The 19318-nt window shown below is 37.7% G+C and overlaps 2 protein-coding genes across 7 annotated transcripts; one reads left to right on the forward strand and one right to left on the reverse strand.

The window, feature by feature from the left end:
• Positions 1 to 1414: 1414 nt before the first annotated feature.
• LOC105053098 (uncharacterized) lies at positions 1415 to 17783 on the forward strand. 5 transcript variants are annotated; one of them, XM_073244907.1, is made up of 3 exons: positions 1415 to 2383; positions 7125 to 7216; positions 16386 to 17783. In XM_073244907.1, exon 1 carries the CDS (start codon positions 1699 to 1701, stop codon positions 2173 to 2175), a length of 477 nt encoding a protein of 158 aa, XP_073101008.1. In that variant the 5' UTR covers positions 1415 to 1698; the 3' UTR covers positions 2176 to 2383; positions 7125 to 7216; positions 16386 to 17783. The 5 variants fall into 5 exon arrangements, with proteins under 5 accessions (XP_073101008.1, XP_073101011.1, XP_073101009.1 ...); XM_073244910.1 differs by lacking the exon at positions 7125 to 7216 and having other exon boundaries at positions 16386 to 17782; XM_073244908.1 differs by lacking the exon at positions 16386 to 17783 and having other exon boundaries at positions 7109 to 7435.
• LOC105053097 (growth-regulating factor 1) lies at positions 13736 to 15392 on the reverse strand. 2 transcript variants are annotated; one of them, XM_010934121.4, is made up of 4 exons: positions 15177 to 15392; positions 14610 to 15006; positions 14061 to 14497; positions 13736 to 13956 (listed from the first exon to the last, which is right to left on the reverse strand). In XM_010934121.4, exons 1-4 carry the CDS (start codon positions 15376 to 15378, stop codon positions 13949 to 13951), a joined length of 1044 nt encoding a protein of 347 aa, XP_010932423.2. In that variant the 5' UTR covers positions 15379 to 15392; the 3' UTR covers positions 13736 to 13948. The 2 variants fall into 2 exon arrangements, with proteins under 2 accessions (XP_010932423.2, XP_073101007.1); XM_073244906.1 differs by lacking the exon at positions 13736 to 13956 and having other exon boundaries at positions 13981 to 14497.
• Positions 17784 to 19318: the final 1535 nt, after the last annotated feature.

Consider the following 19318-nt stretch of genomic DNA (forward strand, 5'->3'; position numbering starts at 1 on the left):
ATCTTTCGAATGACGGCCGATCTACAGTCCTCCAAAGTCGAACTTAAGTCGGCTCGTCAGAACATCTCATCCCTCGAGTCTCGGATCAAGAGCAAAAAATACTCCATCCATCGGCTCCAATGAGAGAGGGATGGATGCATTGATGAACTTGAAGTGGAGTGCGGAAGACATTAGGCCATCCTGAAAAGATTGACTCAATACCCAATGTATTACAATAAGCTTTCAAACTTAGGATTGGGATGAAGCCAACTCGACGAAACAACTCAATTATGGCAAATACAAAAGCCATGCTTTAAGATTTGATGATTAAAAATTAACAATCAACTTTTATACTGAAAATCCAAACTATTGATTGATATTTGTGGCACTAGAAATATGTAGAAATCAAAAGGTAGTCTTTAACTTATGATGATACAATATTTTGTTATGATTTAAGCATCAAAATTTATTAATTTTCAATCTATATATTTTTAAATTGTAGAACTTTACTTCTATCTTACACACGAAAGGTCACATGCTTTGGTTACAAATAGGGTCAACCAATCATTTAGGACAAAAATGATTGACTCTCCAAGAATCAAAGCGAAAGAAAGAAAATGACACAAAAAGATATTTTAGAGCGGGAGAAAAGATTGAGTCAAACTCTAATGATTTAGGATATATCTCTCGGAGTTGCATCATGTATAGATATAGAAAGAGGTGTGCAGGTTAAATACTTAATTAGCTTGATGAAAAGAGTAAGATTCAAATTTTAAAGAGGACTGTATAGATAGGATTATCTTTGAATTAATGATAAATAATCTATGTCTAAAAATTTTATCATATTTACTAGGAGAAATGAAGAAAAATTTTTGATCTCGCATAGAGAGTAGTTTTTTTTTACTAGATTTATAATTTGATCATCTATTAATAAAAATCTACTGATATTTTTATATAAAATATAGATATATATTATGATTAATAAAATATATTTTAAATTAAATATCCTACCATATAATTTAGCATACCAAATATAATATGCATTGTTTAGGTTTTGTATCCGCTTCAAACAACAACAAAGAAATTTCTAAAATATATAATTTTTTAATCTTAAATATTTTTAAAGTATATTTTACAATCAATAATATGAATATTTAATTTCAATAGTTCATCATTAATTTGAAATTTATATAATATTCATTTTTTATTTCTAAACACATTGATTTTTTTTTCTTTTCATTAATAAATCAATCAAAAAAAATTTAGAACACAAGCTAACTTTTTTTTTTTTTTAATTCATCTAATAATTTGAATCTGGGTTTGACCCAATCCCACCCCCACCCAGTTACAAAAACATGCAAGGTGGCTGCTGTTTAACATCATTAAGCTGTATTTACCCAAAAAAAAAAAAAAAAAAAACATCATTAAACTGTAGCCCACCTCTGTTCCCCAATACTGAAGCCCTCTTCCCACGCGCTTCTCTCCTCTCCATCTCAGATCTCTCCCTCTCCCCCCCTCCTCTCTCCCTCTCTTTCTCATTACCGGAAAAAACGAACACTATAGAGAGAAAGCAAGACCTCGGTGGAAGGGAAAAGAAATAAATCAAACGGCCGCTAATTCCCGTCTCCCCCCCTCTCCATTTCATTCTTTATGCGTTTCCATACTCGCCGGACGGTGGCGCAGCTGCCGGTCGACGGCCGTAAACCTTAACCCTCCCCCATGGAACCCCGATCCCTAACCCCGAGCCTCCTCCTCACCCTCTTCTTGCCCCATCTCCTCTCCGCCGCTGTCTCCTCCTCCTCGGCCCCTCACCCCTCCCCCTCGCCGCCGTCCCCATCCCCCCCTGCCTCTCCGCCTCCGCTCCCTCCTCCCCCTTTCACGCCACCGAAGCAGTTAGAGTCCGATAAGCCCCCCTTCCGTGGATCCCCGCCGCGGAAAACCTCGCCTCCCCGCCGCAGGCCCTCCTGCTCCTCCGGCCACCGTGACTGCCCTCAGCCCCAGCGGAGCGTGGCCAGGAAATCGCCCAGCAAGCCGGAGCTCAATTTTGGGGAGAAGCTCGGGCTGTTGTTTGTCGGGGTCGCCGCGGTCCTTCAGGTGCTGTTCGGGACCTTCCTGGTTTACAAGAGAATGCAGTTGAAGAAGGTGCAGCGCCGAGAACACCGCGACATGGCCTCTTCTTCCGGCCTCTCTACTTGATTCTTGGAATTGGGATTTGGTTATTCCCCTAAATTGAGAGATGATATTTTTTCCCCTTTGGCGTGCTGCCGTGGGTGGAATTTGTTGATGGTTTTGTGGATCTTTTGGTGTGGAGTGGGAGGATTGGATTCTTTGATGGATGCCCTGCTGCATGTGGATAATCCTGAGTTGGATTTGGCCAAATGGAAATTGGGCGTTTGATGATCAGGTCCGTTTCTATTGTACTCTGTAAAAATGGGTAATTTGATTGATGGTTTTTACGCCTTCGTTTTCTCCTATTATTTGTGATATTGCAATGTAGGCTGTAAACTGCCATCTGTTATATATTATATTGAAAAATCGTTTTTTTAATGCTTTTTGATGTTAATCTCTTCTTTCATTTTCCTGTATCCAGAATTAGAGATACAGAATTAGATGACACTGATCTTCTTAGTAATCCTTGAGCTGGTTTTTCTCCCTCTTATTTGTTTGAATGGAATTGTTTTTAGTTGTCATTTGTGCCATGGTCTGAGTAATTCCTTTATGAGGGGATTCAATTCTATTATGATAATTCATGGAAACAGGATCTCTTGTATCAGTCCATGAAAATGATATGGAAATATATTGGATATCCCAATTCATGGTTGGACATTGCCGGTGATAAGAGCTGTTGTGAGATCTTATGGAAATATGGATAGCAAGTCGTTTGTGCATCTCATCAATAAATAATGAAACTAAGGTTCAGTGTTGCAACAGTGGTTTATTCTGATCCCACAATAAAATGATATAGTATAAGATAATTATGTCTACGTATCACATTCTTGAAAGTCTAATATGTCCCAGATTAGGTTTTTTTCATGTTATGCCTTTGCTCATGAAATACTGAAAGCCACTAATCATATTATACACAGGAGAATACAAGTTGTAAAATTGCTTAGTCTAGTGCTTTAATATCTATTGTTATATTTAAAAGCCATTGAACCATCCATTTTATGAGTCCTGGAGCCACCCACCCATGAGTCTCATTTAGTATATACTCATTTTTAAGATATGCACCCTCTCTAGTTAACTTGCCATGTTTAAGGGACAGACAAAAAAGGAACACATTTAGCAAAAGCAGGATAATATTTACAAATATAACTAGACAGAGAAAAATAAAACAACTAAAATTAGATGGCATGGCAGTGATTCATCTATCTCATGTGCTCAATACTAGTTTTCTCTTAAAGAAAACATTGCCATCCATCCTGTCACCTGGTGTGATCTTTCATGGTATTGGAGGGTCACAAGCCTTAATGCTGGTCATTGTGGATAACCTCTTAAAAGCTTTAACTGCAGACCAACAACTAGATTTGCATTTAGATCTCGATGCTTTGACTAGATCTGTATGCAAAAATCAGATCTGGTGCTATCAGGTCTCAATAGAGAAGAATTGTAATTCAACTGAAATCTTCTTTCTTTTCTTCTTCTTGTCTACATTACACAAATAGCAGTGAGCTCTAGATTGAACTTTTGAGCTTTAGGGATTGAACCAAAATCAAAGGAAAACCAAAATAAATTCAAAACAGCCATAATTAGGGTTGAAATCTGATATGGATCAGAAATCGGTATATTCATATTTATGTTTCATTTTTATTTGATGAATATGGATGTGGATGAAGATATTAGTCGGATACAAAAATTCATATCCATATTCTTTTTTTAAAATGGATACAGAGACAAATTGGATATTGAAAGTATGGATATAAATGTGGATATATTTTAGATAGTTAAACTTCATGTCCACCAAATCAAAGATTTTTCTAAGTTGAAGGTAAATCAAGTCAATATCATGTTAATATGGTCACTTATTTTGCTCAAAAATTCATGAATGTTGTATATGATTAAATAGGATTATAAGCAAAACTGGATATCTGGATACAGATTGGATAATTGTCTATCCATATCCATATCAAATTTTTTTAATGGATATGATTATGGATATTAATTGGATGCTTAAATTTGGATCCTATCTAGATAGACTTGGATAGTACAATGGAACTGGATGGATGCTATCCCATCCACTTTAACTCCTAGTTGTAATTTGCTGGATGCAGTCATGAAGGATTTCTTTAAAAATCAATTAGAATCTTAGTAGATTTTAAGGGAGTATTTAGTTGATTAGATCAATTTTCTTTCTCATTGTTGTTATCTTCATTCCTTTTTTTTGTCCTATCCTCAGTGAGACTTAGGCAAGATGCAAGAGATACTACATGATCTTGCTCTATCACATTTTAACCTTTTAGGAGTCTTTCCTAACTAGTAGTTTGCTCCTCAGTCCTATGTAGAGGAGTGACTAGCTACCATGCAAATCTTGAGTCAGAATAAAATATATTTCCGAAGGTTTTTTTACGAGTTCTCTCTTCTTCATGCTCCTTCCTTATTATTTTTAGCTGCATATCTGAAATCTGGTTCCGTAAAGATTTAGTCCCCGACAGCAGTTCATAAACCTCATAACTTCTTTCTTAAACTCTCTACACAATATCAAATCAACCTAACCCTGAAACTTCTCCTTTATTTAATTTCCTTCTGCCCCTTCCTGTGATTCGATTTGCTTCCAGCAGTGCTTGCAGATGTTTTTGTTCTATGTCATGCACCTTAAGAAAAATATAAAAGAGCAATCACTTGAATTTGTTATTTCCTTCACTGTATGCCATCAGTTTATAGTTCCCTACCTTTAACCTCTCTATGGACTGTTGACGAGCTTTCAGATGACCACATAGAAGCAGTAATAATTGAATTTAGATACTGGTACTAGCAAAGCATCTGGCCTGTTATTTGCATATTACCTGACAATACATTCAAAGCAGTGACTTATGGATGTAGCTTTTTAGTGTCACATGTCTGAGCATATTTGCATGTTTTATTTTTTACTGGTGAAATTTTGTTTTCATGGACTGCCTTACAAGTTTCCTTCACCACTTAGAGAGTTTGATGTCCTTAGTGCTTTGCCTCTTTCATCCTTTGGCAAAGCTCAATCGCTTTAAGTTTTTCATTAATTGGGGATTATTTGTTTAACTATCTATTTTAAAAAGCAAGAGTTTTGAATTTTGGAATATTCCCAACCACATCTCATCAGTCATTGTTCCCCAAAATATTGTGGACCTTTTGTCCTATTGACACATTTCCTTTTCTTGTTTCAAGATTTTCTCCTACCATACATAGTGATTAATATTTGTATCTCTTTCTTCTTCATTTATCATACTGATTTCCATACCTAGAAATAATATGAGGAATGCTTCCTAAATATAATGCATCTCTAAGCAAAAATAATTACCAACTGTGTTTAACTCCTATCAACTTTATCAAGTTCCCATTCAGATGAATTTCGTATGCAACGATTAGACATAATTAGCACCAATTATTTTAATTTGCACAAAGTGGCTAATGGAATAGATGACATAAATTTTATTTAACTAATTTATTTAAGGAGAAGGATGCCAATCAATAGAGGCAATTCTTGGTCCCATTTGTGCTAATTTGCTATTATGTTTTTGATGTCACCAGATAGGTTTATTATTTCCTGCTTTCTTGGTGCATTTGGTCCCAATAAGAAATCTTATTCCCTTGGTATGAGTTCTACTTTGATCCTGTTGCGCATTGTCTAGGACCAATATTCTAGGAAATAGTTAAAGAGTGGATGTGTCTCAATAACTACAGCAGGAGCAGGTTCAGGCACGGGAATAGACAAGTATAGAAAAGAAAATGTAATAAGGAAGCATATTAGTTATTAGGTGGAAGAGTGAGATTCTAAAAGATTTTGAAGCAGGCACAGTACCCTAGATAAGGATTCGGGCTTCTAATAAGGTTAATACATCCTTAGATGTGTGTTATCATGATAATTTTTCTCTTTGAATCCTTTTCTTATCACTTATGGCCTACGTCATAGGTGCTCGAATTATTCTATATGAATTTGGCCATTCTTCGGTTCATGGATTTCAACCACCAAATTTTGCTGGAAAACTTTGTTAAAGTAGCTTGCTTAGATGTTTGTTCTTGTATTGTACTTTTTGATGCTGTTTTTCATTTGAGATTTTGCATGTGTGGTTTTCATTTTGCTCACTGAAGAGCATCTTTGGTTGACATGTTTGTTTTCCCTGCCAGTCCACCTCAAGTTGGTAGAAATATACCTCCTTGTTTGATAATTTGTGCATTTCTTGTTCATGATGCCAAAAATGAAGACCATCGGGAAATTATCCATTTGCATGATGATACTATATTTCTTCTAATATCTCCTTCCATTAGCTCATGGATACACCTGTTTTGCAGGTCCATTGACACATTGCACCATGTATAAGCTTATTTTTCTTGTGTACCATTCACTTCCGATGTCATCTTTCCTTGTGCCTCTTGGATGTCTGAATCTATATCAGAGGTCTTTCCCTTCTTTTGAACATGCAGTTTTTTCATCAATTTAGATGTTAGCAATCTTGATGTTGACATTGTCAGGGTTGCTTCGACAACAATGTTACATGGAACTACTCGTTCTTTTGATACATCCACCCAATTAAACATGATATGATGTTCAGGTTCACAAGTATTCAATCATACCCAATTTAAACATGATGCACATGTTCAATTTGTGATCTTTTTATTCCATCCTCGTGTCAAAGCATATGTATCCCTTAAACATGATAACCATCTGTACTAGTTTCCATTAAGTTTTGGAAGTCCTTAAATATTTAGATGTTGCACTGGTGTAGCTCATGAAATGCTATTTTCAGTGGGTTGTTTGCATGGCTAGGGATATACTATTAGAAGCAAGGGACAAGAGATGCAACAATTGTATTTTGCTTCTTCAAATCCATGATGGAGAGATCTATACCCTCTCCTACGTGCAGTTTACATAAGCTTGATTAATGTTATGATGAACTAGTGGTAATGTAAAGACTGAAGACCAATTAACACTCACAAGGTGACTTCTGGATCAGCTTCTACCATATCAAGCTTGATGTTGGGCCATGAACTGAAGACACAAGAACCTAAAATGGCTGCTGCAGGTCGGAGGTACGAGGATATTCAGGTAAATTATCTTAAAATGCAGAGGAATAAACTTGGCAATGACTATGTAGCGTGGATTTGGGTGTTAGTCTGCATTGCTCGGCATGCATGATGTGTGAAAGCTGCCAGCCCGGCATGCGGCATCACACAGCAGTAGTTGTGCGCCAATGCTAGGTGGGCTATACTAGCAGTGGGGATCTCTACGTCAAAATATTGCACAAAGTAAATTATAGTCCTTTTTTTGAAGTGACAAACAAGTGCAATGTATGATATATATATATATATATATATATATATATATATATATATATATATATATATATATATATATATATCATCTGATTTATATATGATATTTGGAGACATGAAATAAAAATGACAAAAAGAAATTTCCGGTACCTTAAACAAATTTCTTATTACTTGGAACCATCAGAAACTAAAATAAGTTTCATGGTGTTAGAATAAATTTCCATATTGATTTTGTAGCATCTTGTCTAAACCTAATCCAAATCTGGTGAAAAATCCACCAAGGTGTCCATATCTCACTAAGAAACCTTTAGATGTGGTTCTTTATGTGAGTGTGTGTATGTGCGCACATGTGCATGTATGTGCGTGTGTGAGGTAATCGTCCCCTTGACACTACATGTTGAGCACAAACAGTATACATACCATGCTAGTGCCACGACATCACGCCCCTATCACAAAATACTTGATCCTTGCTATATAGAAGGCTAGGAGAACCTTTTAATGTAGCTTCATCGTGTGTGTGAACAAGGAGCAGAATATGAAGGCACACTAACTTTAATTAGTTTTGTCCTTGGGATCGATAATGAAGCGAGATCAATTAAATCAAAATTTAAACTATAGGATAGAGTATGTCATGTTTGTAAATGCTTACCTAAGACAGTGGCTGCAAATTTATGTCACTTCAAGTTTGTTATGTGTATATGACGGGATTTCTCAGTGGTCCATAGAAGAAGTATGAAAACCACTTACTCTACTAAAATTGTTCAGGGAATAATGTTTCCCTGAAGTGAAAAGGAAGCAGAAATGGGAAATCCGATTGATGGATATTATAGTACCCAAAGAGAGAGGGAAAAGAACCATCAGCAATGGTCCTTCCAAAACATATGAAGGCAGTCGGAAAAGACTGAAATTTTTACTTTGTGTCATGATCAATCTAGGATAATTATTTACCTTGATAAGTTTCCTTGTTAAAATGAGGATTGAGGAGCTCTAGTGATGTAGGATAATGGTCAATGCATTCAAGATGTATTGACATTTTAGAAGACATAATTTTAGAGTTTTAGCAAAACAAAGGGGGTATAAGGAACCGGAATGCAGAAGAAAGCATGCATTGTATTAACCAATAACTCTTCTAATCCATCTTACGTTATTATATCTTGGATAACAATGTAAGCTTTAAATCAATTATTTCGTAAGTAGGGTAGGCAACTGCAATTTGTATCTCTCGTAAAAATCTTCAGCACTGAATAATGAGAAACTGAAGATTAGCAAGAGGGTACATGCCAATAAAAGCCTTTTTTTTTTCTGGGACACAGCCATAGAACCTGAGAAATGAGCTGATGACAGGAGAAACCTTTACCATGGGGTGGTAATGCAGCTTTAGTTCTTGCAACCAATGAGCAGCCCTGCAAAATTTTGTTGGACTTGGGAAAAAGAAGATTATACAGAGGAAATGAGGACATGTTTGTTGCTAAAAATTGCATGATCTTTAATGGCCAACATAGTGAATTTACCGTACAGGCACTGCAGTCTCACAGTAGTGAGTCGGAGATTGTTTCAATAAAGCTAATCCATAAGAACGTTTGATCTCAATGATCCTTCATCTAAAATCAGGATTGAGGTCGCTGAAATGTTCATCACCACCTAGGATGGGAGCATGGTGTCGGCGAGAAATCAGCCATCTTAAATGGGACCAATTGAAATGGTAGTGTTAGCAGGTTCCCAGTGAAAGCTGAGATTAGAGCATGGAAGCATCCAGATATTGCCGGTTATGGCCTTTTGGGAGCATTCTTATTGAGTGCTGGTTGGGGTGCAGACCATAAGGGACCATTAACTTCACTGTGGCTGTGGGTCCTTTTTTTTATCCCCCCCCCCACGTCTGTTACTATCTGAGAATGGTGGGAGGCCCAGGCCTGCCCAAGCTTTACCCAGAAATTAAGCAGTGAGATGGGGGCCCACACACGTGTTCTACCCAGGATTTCGGACGCTTCCCCCACGGTTGGTAAATCCCATAACCGTAACTTTTACTGAAGCCCCCCTCTTCGCTCCCCGGCCCCCAAGTGCAACCCTTTGTCCATTCTATTTGTTCTCAACTAAGAATATAATTTATTCAGATGCTGGTAGCGGAAACATGTAGAGATGTTTAAGCTATTGTTTGGTTGCTGATACCGGTAGATTGAGGGTACGTGAGTGTACTTGGTCGTGCAATTAGATCATACTTTGTTTCATAAATTTGAAATATAAGTTTTTATTTTATAGGATTGTAGCCATAGTTACTAGTACACCACTTTTGTATTCATTTACAATATTTTCCTGGATGCAACTAGATCTATGGATGATACAATCATGGGTGAGGTTATACGTTCAAAATGCATGCTTTCTTTTACTTTGTATTTGGTTGGGGTCATAAGAGGATGGATGGATGGATAGCCTCTACCATCAATTGGTTCAAAAAGTTGTAAGAAAGATGGATGAAAAAGGAGGGATTGTCCATCTACTCTAGTCTACCAATCTGTCTTCTCTCGAATTGTAAGGATGCAAGAAAAAAATAGATGGAGCATTTATAAGTGGATTTTTGCATTGACAAAATTATCCTTCATTATTTTTTTGATAAAACTAGAATCTTCTTCATTTTTCATTCATATTATTTATATATATTTTTATATATACCATTAATCATATACTATTTAATTTTATTATTAATTATTTTAATTTTAGTACATAATTTTCATAATTATAATTAAATAACCAGAATTATCTTTTATTTATCTATTTATATTAACTATTTTTAATTAACTATTTAAATTAGATTACCTATTTGTATAATATTAATTAACCATTTAAACTAAATTATAAATTAATTAGTTATTTATATAATTAATTTATCGATAATTAATTTATGAAGTCATATATTAAATTAAATTAAAAATAAATATTTATATAATTTTTATATAATTATAGATTATAAAGATTATAAGTTTATACGTTGTTTACTTTTTTAGTATAAATAAATATTATTTATTTTTTTAATATAAATAAGTATTATAAATTGTTAATAATAATATTTTTTTATTAAAAGAGAGTTTAGTAAAAATATTATATAAATATCATCTATCCTCTCTTTCATTTTTCCTATAGCAAATAGAGAAGAGAATTATTTCCATCTATTCTTCTATATTTCACCAAACATTTGATTATTCTATTCATCCTGTCCCCCATCCACCTTCCTCCACCCATCCTTCCTCCAATCTATCTTTCATACCAAATAGAGGGTTAGAGCAAAATCTTCTGTGAATATGTAATTACAACTAATAGAACGCCAAAGCAAATGCAAGTAGTGGTAACTAGAATGGAATGCAGCATGGCTACAATTGCAAAAACTTGCTATCATCTTACTCTTCCTTTGTCAAGAACATACTATAAGCTAGGGGGCTATTTGGATGCCTACAAAATCTATCAGAAACCTTTTATTCAAGCCCCAAAATAATCAAGATTAAAGAAATCAATTTTGAGCATATTGTACATCCACTTTGGATACTTCTCCTCCTTGGCTAATCTTTAATCTTTCTTTGGCTTAGGATGAACGTAAGCTATGCCTGCTTCCAAACAAGTGTAATAATTTGTTGATTGTTGTGTCGGTACGTTGGGCTATCTGCTCGTATTGGCATTACATTTTGTCATGGCCCATCTTTGCTCTCCAAAACATGATATTTGATAGGGTTCTATATGAGAAATAAACATTGTTGATGATGATGGCATTTGCGTAAATAACCAAATGCTTGGGTCTGAGTGGTTCCCCATTAGGGTACGCTGCTCGACTGCGGGCCGGGCCCCGGGCAATCGCCCCAGTACGACTGGCATTCGTGCTGGTGCAATGACCTTAATGCCCCTTTTGTTCGACAGATTATCCTAAAAGTCCTCCATCAACTTAGACCCATTGACAAAGTCTCTGACATCCATCCATGATCAGACGGCTTAGAATGTCGGTTCCATGATTAATCTTGCATCACAAGGCATCAAGTGATCAATTTTCTTCTTTCTTCTTTTCTTAAATAAAACTAAATTGCTACATGAATTTAGAGGTGCATACTATCTCTGTATAGGTGAAATTTGTTTAGAATTGTCATAGAAACTAGCTTCATCTGAAAAAACCAGCAGCTAATGAAATATTTCTTTGTGGCCATGGTAAAATGAGAAGCACAGACACGACGTCGAATGCTTCTCTCCTTTGAAATCCATGTATACTGATTTTGAGGACCCTGTCAGTAGTAGAGCCAGAATTTTACTGATGACTACTAAGTGATTGGTTAATTTAAGAACATTGGTTTTGATATGCAACATAAAAAGTTCAAATGCTTGGAAACTAGTTTTGCAAATAAATTCTTAGGCTAACCATCTAAGAATTAACCTAAAAGGAGATTATGCTCCATTTAATTAGCTAGCAATGATGTTTGTAGAGGGTAGTCAAACTCTATTATTTTTGCTTTACATTAACAAACATCTCCATGGCTCCTAAGTAGATTAACATATTTGCAATGTCAGTCATCTACTTTACTTTCATCCAAGAACCTGCTTAGCTGCGCATCTACCATGAAGTCCAATGCATTGTTAATTTGTTACGGTCACATACAATAAACAACCACTCAATAAAACTAGATCTCTGCTCCTAGACACACCCCACAACTTAAAAAACCAGAAAACCCTAGAGCAATTTTTATCTCATAAAGCAGCTTTAAAGAAAGTAGTGATTGCAATCATGTTTTGCCAGAGGCTTGTGCATAGTTGGGAAGGATCGCTTCCACATTATTGATGAATTCTGGTCTCCCAAGATCCAGTTGGTCAACCACTTTCCTAGACTATATAATTAGGCACCAGGCTCTCTCTCTCTCTCTCTCACATGATCTCACTTGCATTATGTCTTCTTCACCACAATCTCTGAATCTGATCATGTCATGGAGCTGACCAGGAGACTATGCTTGAAAGGATGAAGACATGAACAAGATGTGAAGATCTTTACTGTCAATAACAAAAGTAAATTACATACTATTCCTTCATTTATTAATATGGAAATAAACTAGGAGGACCACCTCAAGAATCTCTGGGTATCTCAATAAGCCAAAAAATTTATATACTCGTTTAACAGCTGGTTTGCTGTGAAATACTAAGTAGTGGGACAGTTTTCAACAAGCAGTTACTATTTGAATAATGCTCTACTAACGTCACACTGGAAGATGCCATCTATATGCTCTTTCTACTTGGTTATTTTTTATCCTCCTACAGTTACTATTCCTGACACTTTGAAGGATAGGGTCCTCAAGAAAAAAAAAAAAAAAAAAAAAAAAAAAGAACAAAGTATGGTGCCATTTCATGGTTCGAACCTGTTAGCTCCATAAGATTTATTATTATTATTATTATTATTATTCAAGAGAAAGGGTTCCAACAGAGCATCTAAAGAAGTGGCTCCAAAATATTATGTGGTGTAGATATGGAACAAAAGTATCTGTTGAAATGGGGTTCTCAGAAACCTCTAGCATGCCTTGCTTAGTTGTAGCTTGGAGACTTGCTCTGTCCTCTATTCTGAATGCTCACTTTTAGGAGCAAAAACAATAAAGAGATTTCTCTGGGTTTGTGATGAGAAACTGCTCTGAATCATCAGATTCAGTGCATGTCCGAGGCCCTTTGGAACACTTTGGTCTGCCAAAAAAAGTGTTGCCATGCTGGTAGAACAGTGTATCACTATATAATGGGGAACATACTAGGCAAGCAAAGATTCTAGTACAAGAAAAAATGAAGGGACCAACAAGGGAGGAAGACCTTGCGGTCCCCCTGTCAGGCCAAGGTTAATAGCCCGCTGAAGTGAGTACTAGAAAATTTAAGTCATGGGTCCGGTGACTAGACCGCCACCAGAGCCCAATCTGACAGCAACCAGCAGTGGAACCAGCGCAATCCAGGGTGGTCCATGGCCTAAGGATGCGACACTATTCAATGACATGCAACATTCCTGAATTAGGCTTGAAAATTCCATAAATCCTACTATATCAGAGCAGTTGAATCAAGTAGAGGAAATCAAGTTAACTAAAGTCATTATGTTGTGTTGAACTGTGTTAATGGCTCAAGCTACTACTCTCTTAAGAGTTTGGATGCATTGATGCTAAACTTACGCCATTACCAAATATCTCATGGGTTCACAGAGCTGGAGAAGATCAGAAGACTGGTTACAGATAGATGATAGAGATAATAGATGATGACATGATAGACATTTATAGACGAAACGATCTCCTCATTCCTAAAGACTTCTCCTCAGCCATTGGAACAGACAAAGCCAGAGGAAACAAAATGAGGAATGTGAAAGTTCTTCCTGACACAGTCAACAAAGAAAAAGAACAAACAATGGGTAATACACAAGGAGGGCATTGAAGCCCATTGGAAAACAGCTTCTGTCTGACAAGATACCATGGAGCTTTGATGAGTTCTTTGGTCCCAGCTCGCACAGAAAGCCTTTCAGAACTCAGTCATCTGCAACACAATTAAATTGAAAGATGGGTGATAAAAGGATTAATACAACAATGGAGAAGACAATATATTGGGATGGAAGGATCATTGGGCAGTGGGGACTACACCATTGCGATATCGGGAACCGGTGACCGGGAAGTCGTGATGAGACATGGGGATGGAGATTGAGAGTTGGGTCTTGGAGTAGGTAGATGCCTGGTTGGAGTTCTCCTGTTCCAAATCCACCCATGAGTCTCTGCTCCTCTGCGGCCACTCATCGAAGAAGTGGCGCAGAGGCCTCTGGCCCTCCTCCTGCTCCCTCTCCACCTTCACAGGCCTCTCCAGCTTGAAATCAGCCCCCAGAACAAAGCAGTGCTGCTGCTTCTCCTCTGCATCCCTTCCACAGTGAGAGTAGGTGCTCTGCTGCAGAGCAGAACTCCCCTGTTTGGTATCTCCTAGTGAACTCATCCCTAGTGGCCTGAACTGCCATGAGCTCTCCTTCTCACTTCCTGAGGCCTCTGAAAAGAAGCAGTACTCATCCACATCCTTCATTCCATGACAATACCTGCCATTCCAGTCATTCATACCACTAGTTATAGATAGATAGATAGATAGATAGATAGATAGAGAGAGAGAGAGAGAGAGAGAGAGAGAGAGAGAGAGAGATGAATCCAAACCTGTAGTTCTTGTCAGCTTGGGTGTAGGATGGAGCATGTAGATTGAAGTGGGGAGTGTTGAGGCCAACACCAGGTATCCTAGAAGAGGGGTGGGAGGGATACAGAAGCTGGTGAGAGTCTGGAGTGGAGATGGAGAGAGGAGGTGGGTGGAGGGAGGGGGTGTGGGAGGTGGAAGGGGTGGAAGAAGAGGTGGAAGAGGGGAGGCTGGTGGCCAAAGACATTTCCACAGGCTTTCTTGAACGGTTCTTGCCTCTGTGCATGTGCCTCTCACAGTATTTGGAGTCTGGGTAGGCCTCTTTGGAACACCTCCACTTCTTCCCATCAGTTCTCCTGCACCTCCCTGGCTCTGGATCCTCTGCCTTCCTGCCAAAACCCATCTGGTTCCAGCCCCAGCTCACTGCCATACAGAGACCCAGATCAAAACATTTTCCTCTCAAAAAACCACATGGAAGAGAAGTAAATTCAAATATCTATCTATCTATCTATCTATCTATATATATATATACACACACACACACATATATATATATAGAGAGAGAGAGAGAGAAAGAGAGAGAAGAAACTTACTTGAAGGCTGGGGAGGGAAGGCCAAAGTTGGGGAGGGGATGGTGGAATCCAGCAGGAAACTCCTCCTTATGGGGAGGATGAGATCAGAGGGGATGGGGATTCCTGAGGCCATATACTTGAAGATGAGAGCCTGGTGCTCCAGCTCCTGCCACTGAGAGGGTGTGAAGGGATACCTAGAGGTGTTCCTCCCACTCATCATCATCTCAAAGCCAAAGAACAAACCTATCAACTTCAAGAGGAGAAGAGGTGAAAACAGAGAGGAAATGAGAGAGGAGACAAGCTACACCTGCTTACATATATTGATATATTTGTATGGAGTTAGATGCTACAAATAGGAGAGAGGAAAGGGGGGGCTGCCTGCATTTAACGCTGAGGAGTTTCAGAAATTATAATAAACAATAATATTAGGATGGGGATTATTTTATGATGTGGGTGCATAGGATGGGTCATTCAGTCAAGAGGCAGAGTGTAGGCTGCAGAATCTTCTGTGTAGTTGCATGGATCAATCAAGACTCCTGAGGCTTATAGAATATATAACAAAAGAAAAGAAAAAGGGCAAGCAAAAGGGTTGGGTGGTGGAGTGATGATATATGGTGCATGCCTTTCCATGTCACTCGGGTAAAAGCCACCAGTTTAATGCTAATGGCTGTCAGAATGGTTGCAGGTGGTTCTGCCACCTGGGAGCAGTAGACTCTGCTCTTATTATTATGGCTGAGAGCAGGAGCAGCAGCAGGAGGGGCAGGAGCAGGTCTGCCAACCAGAGGAGAGCAGGGCTCTCGCTCTCTCTCTCTATCTTTAGCTCTATATTTCTCTCTCTATCTCTTCCTATCTCTGCAGCAAGCTGCTGTGCTCTGGTGCCTTTTGCTGCTGTTGTCTCCTGCCAGCTTTACGGAAACTCATAAACAAAAGAGTTGTTTGGGGTTTAAACAAAAACACAAAGTAATGGTAAAGATGTGGAAGTGTGGAACAATGAGAAAGAGAGAGGAGAGAGAGAGAGAGAGAGAGAGAGAGAGAGAGAGAGGAAAGGAAGGAGCTTTAACACACTGTACTCTACTGCGGCTTCTCACTTTTTGCTGTTGTTTCTTCCTTTCTTATCTTAATTAATTTTATGTTTTACTTAGTTCTTTTTATCTCTCTTTAATGGGATTCTTCTTTTCCTCACCTGAAGCTGGCTCTGATTTGGGTTTTACTTTGAATTTGGAAAAATAGATGATACAGTGAGTGCTGCTATGGGCACCAACTGGTAAGGAAATTGGAAGTTCAGAATGCCTCCTCTCCTTTTCTCCACCAATTATGTTTTATACTTAGAATAATCCAATGACTGGCTTTATGGGGAAGGCATGAAGGAGAATTATAGAGGTAAGGTTGCAGGAAGGTGATCTGATCTCATGTTGGTCACCAGAGTACTGTCTGCTCAGTCTCCTTTAATACCTTTATCTAAATCCTTAGTAGTTTAATGGAGTTTCTGGATATGATTTGGTTTAAGACATTTTATCTGATGCTTGTGATGGTACACCTCACTAAAGAAGTGCATTGTTGGTACACAACGTGAAAGTTGGAACTAAAATGAGGAACATATGGACCTGGGTTGGATCATTGCCTTCCACTTGCTGGCCATTGCATCTTGAACAAGTGACCATAAAGCAACCTAAAAGCATGTAGTCTGGAACTCACTCAAAGGAGATAGAATTGATACCCCCAGCAGCAGTTCACTGTTTCTTTCTGGACACAGGCATGGGTGGGGCTCCATTCTACAATAAAATCCTTTTTGGCTTTTTTCTGGGCATGGCATGATTTATGTGAGGGCTTATAAGCTACCACCCCTCCAATCACTACTTGTCACAAATATCAGAAGGATGCAATGCTGTGTGAGTGCAATATCTTTGCACTCCTTCCTCAGCTATTCCAATTCTTTAATAACACAAGTTGTTGCTACATGTTGGTCATGGCCCAAAACATTTATGTGAGAACAGATGTGAATGGTGCTAAAGCTAAAACAAAAATCTATTTTGTATAGTTTTATTTATCTATAATAGGAAGTGATGGCAATTTGACCAAATAATAAGAATTTTATATTATTTTTTTTCCATATTAAGATCTAGGAGGTGTTGATTAAATATTTGATTATGTGACAGTGTCATAATGGAACTAAGGCTGCTGTATATTTGAATATAACCTGGATATATAATTGTCATTATGTATATAATGGATTGGAGGTTCCCTTAGACTGCTGTTACTGTCAACTAATGCCAAGAGCTGTGGCCATTGTAGTGTATGTGCTGACATAGTGCACTGAGAATGTGCCTAAAATAAAACACCATACCGGGCATCCAAGACTCAAATCCATGTTCCTTGTGATTTCTGTAAGGATTTTTCAGTCACTACTCACCCTCTTGTCTCATTTGATTTTTTCATAATATTGGCATATTCATCAAACTAAAAGAAAAAAATGAATAATTCATGAACATTTTATGAGCCATGTGACTGCTCCAGCATATATATTTGTCAATAATTCATGAATATCATTAGTTGTTCGTGAATTATTTGTGATTCATAGATGAACGCTCATGAATTACATATTACTAATATCCTTGATTGTTATGTGATATTGTGGAGCTTGATGATAACGTGGATCAAGATTATGAGGAAAAATATACAAAAGCTTTATAACACTGTTGGAGGTAGCTTTAGTAGCAGCACTTGGCAAATCAAGACCCATAGGCAATGTTTTATAATACATAATTAATATTTTATCTTTTTCCAAAAAAAAACGATACGGCAATATCTTGGAATAAAAGTACTTATTCAAGTATTTTTAGTCATCACTCACCAACCAAATAAGGCCTTGCATAGTTGCTATCTCTAACCAGTAGTCAAAACTCTTTGGCAACCTCTATGCATTTTCCCACAATTTTTATCCAAAATTGAAATCTCTCTCTTTCTCTCCTGTAATATATAAAAAGCCTTGAGGCCATGTTCTTTCTCTGTGTAAAACATTATTTCAAATATGAGCCTACAAAAATATTGTCCAAATAGGGGCGTTCCTAGGGAAGGCTAAAGTGGAGACAGCTGCCCCCAACCCATTCCTGGGTGGCCGCAGACTGCTCCTATTGCTGCTAGTGTGAGCGTATTTGGCAAACATTGCAATGTGTTCAGTGGCGTGGCTTCAGCTTCTTCCAGAGTGCTTAGCAGTGCGATGCAATGTTGGAATGAGTCATAATAGCAGAAAGCAGCAGCAGCAGCAGCAGCAGCAGCAGCAGCAGGAGAGCAGAAAGGATGGTCTCTGTTTCTCTCTTGGTCTTTGTTTTGTTGCAATTTAAAGAGAGGGGGTATCCGCCACCAACACCCAAATTCCTCCCTCCCACTGCCACCGGGCTTCAGAGAAAGATAGCAGGTTTTGGAACACCAACAGCATCACTGCACCCACGGCCACTGTTAACCCACGCATGCCTTCAATCCAGTTTTAGCTCTCTCTCTCTCTCTCTCTCTCTCTCTCTCTCACCCATGCCCAATTAGTATCATCTCCCTTTTCCACTGGTTCCTGGAAAGAAAAGTTCCTCTTTTCTTTTGTATATGATATAAGGGAATTTTGAAAACATATTTGGATTTTTTTTTTTTTTTAAATTCCTTTAGGTAATATGGGTCAGTGTGTGGACCAATACGACCGGAAAGCAAAATATCATATATGTGATAATAATCACATTTCCCTTCTCTTTTTTTTTCTTTTTATGTGTAATAGCAATTTGTGCTAGGATGAATGTAACCCCTTTTCCTTTTTCTTTCTTCTTTTATGTGCAACGGTAGCATGCGCAAGCATGAATTTATGGGCCATAGTGGATCTGGTCCAACTAATAATTTTTTTTATTTTAGACGTTTACAAATCATTATTTCTGTTCCTTCAATTACATAAACATTTTCACATGTGTAGCACCATGTTTTGGGTGTACTCATTACCACTACATTGGACTGCTGCAACGCACACAAAATGAGTGTCTTCATTTAAGATTAGAAGCAAGATGGTCCAATAAAATTTAAGTAAAATTTGTATAAAAATGTACTTAATTATTGCTTTTGTAAGGATTTTTTTTTTTTTGGGTGGGGGGTGGCCTAAACAATATATAATTACAAATTTTCAAACAATT

Source organism: Elaeis guineensis, chromosome 10 (genome assembly GCF_000442705.2).
Source record: "Elaeis guineensis isolate ETL-2024a chromosome 10, EG11, whole genome shotgun sequence".
In the NCBI taxonomy this organism is placed as follows: Eukaryota; Viridiplantae; Streptophyta; class Magnoliopsida; order Arecales; family Arecaceae; genus Elaeis; species Elaeis guineensis.

Coding starts and splice junctions, on each gene's coding strand:
- LOC105053098 (XM_073244907.1), top strand. CDS start 1,699: ATGGAACCCCGATCCCTAACCCCGAGCCTCCTCCTCACCCTCTTCTTG.
- LOC105053097 (XM_073244906.1), bottom strand. CDS start 15,378: ATGATGATGAGTGGGAGGAACACCTCTAGGTATCCCTTCACACCCTCT. Junction 15,007..15,176: donor CTTCCCTCCCCAGCCTTCAA/GTAAGTTTCTTC, acceptor TCTGTATGGCAG/TGAGCTGGGGCTGGAACCAG. Junction 14,498..14,609: donor CAAGCTGACAAGAACTACAG/GTTTGGATTCAT, acceptor CTGGAATGGCAG/GTATTGTCATGGAATGAAGG.